The sequence below is a fragment of the Palaemon carinicauda genome, chromosome 16, assembly GCF_036898095.1.
Source record: "Palaemon carinicauda isolate YSFRI2023 chromosome 16, ASM3689809v2, whole genome shotgun sequence".
Taxonomy (NCBI): Eukaryota; Metazoa; Arthropoda; class Malacostraca; order Decapoda; family Palaemonidae; genus Palaemon; species Palaemon carinicauda.
The window spans coordinates 131,968,655-131,978,028 of NC_090740.1; the positions used below are offsets into that span (position 1 = coordinate 131,968,655).

Sequence of the window (9,374 nt, forward strand, 5' to 3'; positions counted from 1 at the left end):
GTTAGGGACTGGGTCAGTCATATGAAGAGAATAAGAAGAAGTTTTGGAAAGAAGGTAAGAGAGTAAGGAAGGCCGGCACAAGAATTGAAGAGACGGTGAAAGATGGAAATGGAAGGTTGTTAAAAGGAGAGAAGGCAAGGAAAAGGTGGGCGGAATATTTTGAAAGTTTGCTGAATGTTGAGGATGATAGGGAGGCAGATATAATTGCTGTTCCAGGTGTTGAGGTGCCAGTGATGGGAGATGAGAATGAGAGAGAGATTACGATAGAGGAAGTGAGGAGAGCACTAGATGAAACAAGAGTAGGAAAAGCATCTGGTATGGATGGTGTGAAAGCTGAGATGTTGAAGGAAGGGGGTGTGACTGTACTTGAATGGTTGGTGAGATTGTTTAATGTGTGTTTTGTGTTGTCAATAGTACCAGTAGATTGGGTCTGTGCATGTATTGTACCACTATATAAGGGTAAGGGAGATGTGCATGAGTGTTGTAATTCAAGAGGTATTAGTTTGTTGAGTGTAGTTGGAAAAGTGTATGGTAGAGTACTGATTAATAGGATTAAGGATAAAACAGAGAATGCAATCTTGGAAGTACAGGGTGGTTTTAGAAGAGGTAGGGGTTGTATGAATCAGATTTTTACAGTTAGGCAGATATGCGAGAAATATTTAGCAAAAGGTAAGGAGGTGTATGTTGCGTTTATTGATCTGGAGAAAGCATATGATAGAGTTGATAGGGAAGCAATGTGGAATGTGATGAGGTTATATGGAGTTGGTGGAAGGTTGTTGCAAGCAGTGAAAAGTTTCTACAAAGGTAGTAAAGCATGTGTTAGAATAGGAAATGAAGTGAGTGATTGGTTTCCGGTGAGAGTGGGGCTGAGACAGGGATGTGTGATGTCGCCATGGTTGTTTAACTTGTATGTTGATGGAGTGGTGAGAGAGGTGAATGCTCGAGTGCTTGGACGAGGATTAAAACTGGTAGGCGAGAATGATCATGAATGGGAGGTAAATCAGTTGTTGTTTGCGGATGATACTGTACTGGTAGCAGACACAGAAGAGAAGCTTGACCGACTAGTGACAGAATTTGGAAAGGTGTGTGAGAGAAGGAAGTTGAGAGTTAATGTGGGTAAGAGTAAGGTTATGAGATGTACGAGAAGGGAAGGTGGTGCAAGGTTGAATGTCATGTTGAATGGAGAGTTACTTGAGGAGGTGGATCAGTTTAAGTACTTGGGGTCTGTTGTTGCAGCAAATGGTGGAGTGGAAGCAGATGTACGTCAGAGAGTCAATGAAGGTTGCAAAGTGTTGGGGGCAGTTAAGGGAGTAGTAAAAAATAGAGGGTTGGGCATGAATGTAAAGAGAGTTCTATATGAGAAAGTGATTGTACCAAATGTGATGTATGGATCGGAGTTGTGGGGAATGAAAGTGATGGAGAGACAGAAATTGAATGTGAGATGAAGTGTCTGAGGAGTATGGCTGGTGTATCTCGAGTAGATAGGGTTAGGAACGAAGTGGTGAGGGTGAGAACGGGTGTAAGAAATGAGTTAGCGGCTACAGTGGATATGAATGTGTTGAGGTGGTTTGGCCATGTTGAGAGAATGGAAAATGGCTGTCTGCTAAAGAAGGTGATGAATGCAAGAGTTGATGGGAGAAGTACAAGAGGAAGGCCAAAGCTTGGGTGGATGGATGGTGTGAAGAAAGCTCTGGGTGATAGGAGGATAGATGTGAGAGAGGCAAGAGAGCGTGCTAGAAATAGGAATGAATGGCGAGCGATTGTGACGCAGTTCCGGTAGGCCCTGCTGCTTCCTCCGGTGCCTTAGATGACCGCGGAGGTAGCAGCAGTAGGGGACTCAGCATTATGAAGCTTCATCTGTGGTGGAAATGTGGGAGGTTGGGCTGTGGCACCCTAGCAGTACCAGCTGAACTCGGCTGAGTCCCTGGTTAGGCTGGAGGAACGTAGAGAGTAGAGGTCCCCTTTTTTGTTTGCTTCTTGTTGATGTCGTCTACCCCCCAAAATTGGGGAAAGTGCCTTTGGTATATGTATGTATGTATGTATAAAATAGAATTTGAAGGTCAATAAGTATAGTTTTGGGATACGGGCGCTCAAAGTTTTTCTTTGTATTTTTACAAAGACAATTTTAATGAATCATGATTATTATAAATTTTATGTTCTTTTTTGGATATCAATAAATGAAAACAAAATTATTTATCATATTTCAATCATAAATGAAGATCCCTTTGCTCAATATCTTGCTTCTTTAGCTGATACCATCGCTCCTTCATCATCTCTCTCCTTCACTAACTCTGCTAATTTCGCTGATATTACCCACTTCTCAACTCTTATTATAGCGAATTTTCTTCCTTATGTTAGCGAGATGTTGAAATTGTCTTTTCCTCTTTGAAATGATGAAATTCTTGCCAAAAACGAGAAAAACAGACGTAAAAATTAGTGAATGTCAAAGGTCAAACTCAAACATGTACTGTATTCTTATGAGGTTTGTGGTAGGACTGAAGGGCAAAGGGTGTAATTTACCGTGTTATATATCATCTTATGACTCATGGAATCTATACACATGCCATTGCTCACAATTTGCTTTACATTAAAATGTAATAATTATCAAAATTTACGATAACAAGAAATACTGCATTTTCTTGTAGGGAACAATGTTTTTGGTTTATTGGGTTACTTTTACTAATTACCCTATAGGTATAGCTATGAAAGTAGGAGGAATTTTGACAAAATATTTTGTATTCACATTCTCCATTGCCATATGAAGCTCAGTGTAAATTTTCAGGATTTTGTGTTTTTCTTCCTATACCACCATACATTGGCATTCCTACCAGGCTCCTCAATGCTTTATTACACGCACCATCGAGTGCTTGCGTGTAATATTTCTGGTAGCCAAATAATCGATGGTAGAGGTAGTGAACAACATAACATTAACTTTTGATGAGGGTATCACCCATTGTAAAATTAAGGAGCTTTACATATTGAGAAGCACTGAATTACATAAAGTAAATTATTTCTGCAGTTTACCTCTTGAATGAAGAGACTCACATTCTACAAGCTCTCATGAAAAAGAAATTGGATTATATAAAGGTTATACCATTAAAGCTGGAGTCTAGAGAAATCTTTTACAATAACACTTTCACAAAACCAAACCACCGACTGTTGACATTACAGCAACGATAATCATACAAAATGGTTAAAGTGGGTAAAAGATCAATGAAAATGGGTGTAAACATAATAATACATTATGTTAATAAGAACAAATGACCAAGTTATCTAGCTTAAATACATGTAATAAAAAGATACAAAGAATGATTCAGTAAAAGTTTACCCTTAGACTATGGCATGCCTTTATACATTTACCCCCTGGCAATGAATAATAATCAAATCTAAAGTTTAACATCAAAGAACAACTTACCTTTACTGGATCCGTAGGTCAAAAACTTAGAGACAATATCGGTTTTTCCTAAGTAGCTTGGTTCATCTGCAACATTTGCACAGATACGACGAAACTCTCTAAAAGAGTTATCTTTATGATTCCTGTCCATACCAGGGTCATTTCTTGGTGGTGGCGGTCCTTTTGAGGAACCAGCGTCTTCTGTAAAGTTGATAATTCTGTTACAAAACTACAATAACTCTAGTAAAGGGAAGTTTACAAAACTTATAACAGTAATTATCATTAAGTATTTGTCATTCAGATATAGGCAACTGTCATTATACAATTGCTTTAAAAGTTATACATTGAATAAAGATTTAATCATAAATTGAGTTTAATAGAGAATAACAGCATACCCTCAATAATCTGATATAAATGAGAGGACAGCCTTGACAGATAAATCAAATTGTCGGATTAATCATATATAGGTTAGTTTATATACGCTAAGCACCATTTACCATACCTTTGGTTAACTTAAAAGTTCCTTTGTTTGTAAAAACCTAGTGTTTTGTACATCAATGTATTCAATATCCATTTACACAACTATGTACGAACTGTTTATATATGAATTTGCACTTCCACAATAAAACAACTAAGCAAATTACAGTATTAAACTGCCTAATATTCATACCAAACATTCATAGGCTAAATTATAAAAATATTGAAAGTAAACATACAGTATGTACAATTTTCTATATATTTCCACATCATTATAACCGAGTATATCACTATTAATAATAAAAAGTTGTGTATGTCAAAAAATCAAACCAGAAAACTTCAAATGGAATTTCAGTACTAAAAAATATTACAAAAAGTTAAACTCAACAGCTGGTCAGTATGCTCGGAAGTGTGTGATGTCAACAATATGGTGTCACTTAATAACATAACTATCATCATCATCTCCTCCCACACCTATTGACGCAAAGGGCCTCGGTTAGATCTAGCCAGTCGTCTCTTTCTTGAGCTGTTAAATCAATACTTCATTTCTCATCTCCTACTTAACGGTTCATAGTCCTCAGCCATGTAGGCCTGGGCTTTCCAACTCTTCTAGTGCCTTGTAAAGCCCAGTTGGAAGTTCAGTGAACTTATCTCTCTTGGGGAGTGCGAAGAACATGCTCAACCCATCTCCATCTACCCCACACCATGATCTCATCCACATATGGCACTCGAGTAATCTCTCTTATAGTTTCATTCCTAATTCTGTACTGCCATTTAACTCCCAATATCCTTCTGTGGGCTTTTTTCTCAGATCTACATAATCTGTTGGATATTATTTCATTGTCATACCACGACTCATGTCCATGAAGTAACACTGATCTCACTAAACTGATATACCGTCTAGCCTGATTTTTATATGTAATTTCAGACAATTTGATTTCCAAATTTTACTTAACCTAGCCATTGTCTGATTTGCTTCCTTCAATCTTTCATTAAACTCAAATTTCAAAGATTTTGGATTAAAGATAGTTCCTAGATATTTAAATGGTTCTACCTCATTAATCCTTTCTCCTTCCAATTATATTTCATCTTCCATTGCATACTCCATTCTCATCATCATCTGTTTTTCTTCTATCTATCTTGAGCCCAACCTCATGTCATATTTCATGCATTCCGGTAAGCAAGCAAGCTTTGCAAGATTTTTATATTTTACAGGCTAAAGTTTGGTTAATTTGAATAAGTGTAATTCCACTACAAATTACTGTAATTTGTTATTAGTATTACACAGCAGTTTGTAATATTTCAGAACTTTCTCTCAAAGAATATAAACATTCTGGTCACCAGGGAACCAGCGATAGTAACCGCTAGTGTTATGGGGTCTTTTTAACTGGCCAGACAGTACTACATTGGATCCTTCTCTCTGGTTATGGTTCATTTTCCTTTTGCTTACGCACACACACACCGACAACACTGAGATTACCAAACAATTCTTCTTCACCCAAGGGGTTACTGCACTGTAATTAATCAGAGACCACTTTCCTTTTGAAAAGGTATGAGAGACTTTAGCTATGGTAAGCAGCTCTTCTAAGAGAACGACACTCCAAAATCAAACCATTGTTCTCTAGTCTTGGGTAGTGCCATAGGCTCTGTACCATGGTCTTCCACTGTCTGGGGTTAAAGTTCTCTTGCTTAAGGGTACACTCAGGCACACTATTCTATCTTATTTCTCTTCCTCTTGATATATTTATTTTAATGTTACACCTATTAAAATATTCTATATTTCCTTGTTTCCTTTCCTCGCTGGGCTATCTCCCCTGTTGTAGCCCCTGAGCTTATAGCATTCTGCTTTTCCAACTAGGGTTGTAGCTTAGCAAGTAATAATAATAATAATAAATGGAGTTTTGGATTTGACTAATAGTTTATACTGTACCTACTTTTGGTAAGTGTTTGCCTGGTGAAATTCAGGTAAGTGTTTGCCTGGTGAAATTCACCTTTACTGGTAATTTTTATTTCTAAAGATAAACTTATTGTCAGGGTTGGTAACATTGCAATACATACTCTGTTCTTGTTACCAAGAACATGCTGCCATTTCAAATATCTTGACTTTACCAGAGTTGATACCCACCAGCTGGTTAAATTTAGTTTTCGAGTCCACCATTAGTAATTGGAATTTAAACAACTATAAACTTGTTAGGTAAAATTAGTATTCCACGATCTATCCAAACCAGAATATGGGGAAGAGGAGCAATTTCATCTCAACCCCTCTTTGAGGGACAATTGACTTTGTCAATTACCTAGTCAATCCCCCTCTAGGAGAAGGATTAAGAGGCTAATGTGTGAATTACGAGGTTAAGGGAATACCAAATAACCGAGTGAAAGTTTTTCCCAAAAGAGCAAAATAAGAATAAACCCATCCCATAACTATCTTAAGGTTAGAGGGTAGGGGAAGGAAGCCTAGAATACCTGGAGCCAAGCTCCTGAATACAGAGGCCATCCAAATAAATCAGTTCCTTAGCCTAAGAGATGACAGAGGAGAAGAGGGGAAACCCAGAAAAACAAAGGGGAAAAGGTTGCCACCCCACTCTACTGAACAGGCCAACACTAAATAAGAAGCTGGAGAAGGCAAGCTCCAGTAATATATGATTTATTTCTCATAATCTTCTCAGTAGTATGTTGTACGTATACACACCTGACACAATCAGGTCACCCAGGTGAAAGACCGACCACTCTACAATGCACCTGACAGTTGTACGTTTAGAAGTGGGGAATCTAGGGGCACGGAGTCAAGAGACTCCCTTAGTGAGAATTCCCTCGTCCAGCCACCAGAGTCGAGAGACTCCCTTGGTGAGAATTCCCTCTTCCAGCCATCAGACAAGCCTTCCCTAAGTCCCTTGTCATGAGTGCTCTGCAAGGAAGAGCTTGCAGCACATGTTCAAAATGCATGTGTGGAAATCACTTAACACTACCAACCCTGAAAAAAATCCCAATGCAGATAATTGTTCTCTCTGCTCTTGAAGCACACTCACAGGAATGTACACCCAGAAATTTCTACGAACGGTGAAATTAATGAGGTACACAAAGTACTAAACAGTCTCTGGCATTATCATAGGCATAGCCCTGAATAATGCTGGAGAAGACAGCCTTTACACTTTCCACTGCTAAAAGAATATACTCGCCTTTAATGAGAGGATACACTCTACACTCAGTAAACAACCGTGCCCCTAATTAGTTAGTGGATCTTTCGTCCGTTTAGTCATAAACTAATTCAGTGTTAACACGCTAGCATTCCTGTTGTGTTCCATTATCAAAATGAAGCCAATATTAGCTATTGAAGCCCAAAATTATGAGATAAAGAATAAACAGCCTTGGATAGGATGGTACAGTATGATTGTACTCCTTGGAGGAGAAACAAAAAAGTGAAGTCTTCGACAAGAGAGAGGGCAAAGCTACTCGCTTGCACTCACCACCTCGTAAACTACTGTACCTTAATAATGATTTCAACAGCTGTTCTAGTTCACCTGAAGATAATTCCCTATTTCAAAGGACAAAAAGTTTGTAGATGCAAAGGAACAAACTTTATTTCATGTATTTAAGTACCACTTTTTCACGGAAACATTAAAAATCTGTTTATCACATTAAAAACTTATGTTTGTTATAAGCTTGATATCATTCATAAGAATCAAATACTGTTGATAGAAAATCGTTATTCTTATTAACCCGTTGAGATACTACTACTAGAGAGTTATTGGGCCCTTTGCATGGCCAGACAGTACTACACTGAATCCCTCTCTTTGGTTAAGGCTCTTTTTGTCTTTGCCTACACATACAGTACACCGAAGAGTCTGCCCTATTCTTTCCATATTCTCCTGTCCTCATACACCTAAGAACACTGAGATTACCAAATAACTCTTCTTTGCTCAAGGGGTTAACTACTGCAGTGTAATTGTTCGATGGCAACTTTCCTCTTAGTATGGGTAGAAGAGACTCTTTAGCTATGGTAAGCCGTTCTTTTAGGAGGACACTCAAAAATCAAACCACTGTTCTCTAGACTTGGGTAGTGTCAAAGCCTCTGTACCATGGCCTTCCGCTATCTTGGATTAGAGTTCTCTTGCTTGAGGGTGCGCTTGGGCATGCCGTTCTATCTTATTTCTCTTCATCTTGTTTTTTTTAAGTTTATATTTATATATGAAAGATTTAATTTAACTTTATGGTTTTTAAAATATCTTATTTTGATTTTATATTACTTGTCTTGGACTTTGTTTATTTCCTTATTTGCTTTCCTCGCTGGGCCATTTTGTCCTGTTGGAGCCCTTGGGCTTATACCTCTTGCTTTTCCAACTAGAGTTATACCTTACCTTGTAATAATAATAATAATAATAATAAAAATAATAATAATAATAATAATAATAATAATAATAAAAATGATGATGATAATGTGGTATATGCCATAGACTAGCTACAATTTTGGACGCTTAGGCTAACTGTTTTTGACTTGCGTACAAATTAACATACAAAACAGTTCTAGGTATGTGTACTGGGCCATTGTAAAGTAAAAGCTTTGAGATAAAAAACATAGTTTTACCATATAAAAACCCAATACTAGTACAAAATTAAAATGAATACTTCAATTCTTAATTTTCCGCAAATGAAAGAGTAAATATAACCATAGATAAAGCTCTCGTATTGCTTTCGTTTTCCTTGATCCTTTCAATGTTGTATATTTAAAGAGACACAGTGTTATCAAATCCCAAAAAGTTAGACGACATTTTCATATTCATTCCCCATGTTTTTTCTTTGTTAAATAAAGTATCTAATTGTTCAGTCATTGCAACTTCCACTACTAAATTCACAGAGTTCATTACTAAACCACACACTCATGAAAGAATGCAGTTTCACGAGAGTATAATAGAAAAATAAAGAAATTACACAAAAAGGTAAATGTTCAAGAAACACAGTCTACCTAGCAACTAGCTGTTTTTGATAAACATACAAGATATAATCATATCACCAGTTTGCATAATTTTACAAAGCACTAATGTCATAATATGAAATGCTATAACATTCATATGAGGAAAATCACAAATATCCAAGTAACTAACCTGATTTACTGGGGGTGCCACTTGGCTTTGTTATTTTTGGATTAGTAGTAACTTGTTTCTGTGGTGTATCTTTTTGTGGTGTCTGCTGCTTCTTTGGAGTTTGCTTCTGTGGAGTCTTCTTTGGGGCAGTTTGCTTTTTGGGAGTTGCTTTTTCTTTAACAGTATTCTTCAAATCTGAAAGAGGCAAAGAAACTAAGCCCTATGACCTCTACGTTAAGCACCGAGATGCAGAGCTACAATGAAAGGACTCATTGGACTGGTCAATATCCCCTCTTTTTCATAGTAATAAACAATGAAAGACTTGGAAGAATCGATCTCTATCAATGAGTAATTTTCCAAGTACTGAAAAATGTTTATCATATAATGAATTAAAAAGACTAATGCATAAGTACTTCACATTTCTA

The 9,374-nt window shown here is 37.1% G+C and overlaps 1 protein-coding gene across 4 annotated transcripts in view; it reads right to left on the bottom strand.

Moving 5' to 3' along the window:
• DNAlig3 (DNA ligase 3) overlaps nucleotides 1-9,374 on the bottom strand; it is a 108,364-nt gene that overhangs the window by 73,888 nt on the left and 25,102 nt on the right. For all 4 annotated transcript variants that reach the window (XM_068390099.1, XM_068390096.1, XM_068390097.1 and 1 more), the window contains exons 4-5: nucleotides 8,971-9,144; nucleotides 3,416-3,595 (exon numbers count right to left, since the gene is read on the bottom strand). In XM_068390099.1, the coding sequence (XP_068246200.1) occupies nucleotides 3,416-3,595; nucleotides 8,971-9,144 (354 nt within the window). The remainder of the gene's footprint in view (nucleotides 1-3,415; nucleotides 3,596-8,970; nucleotides 9,145-9,374) is intronic.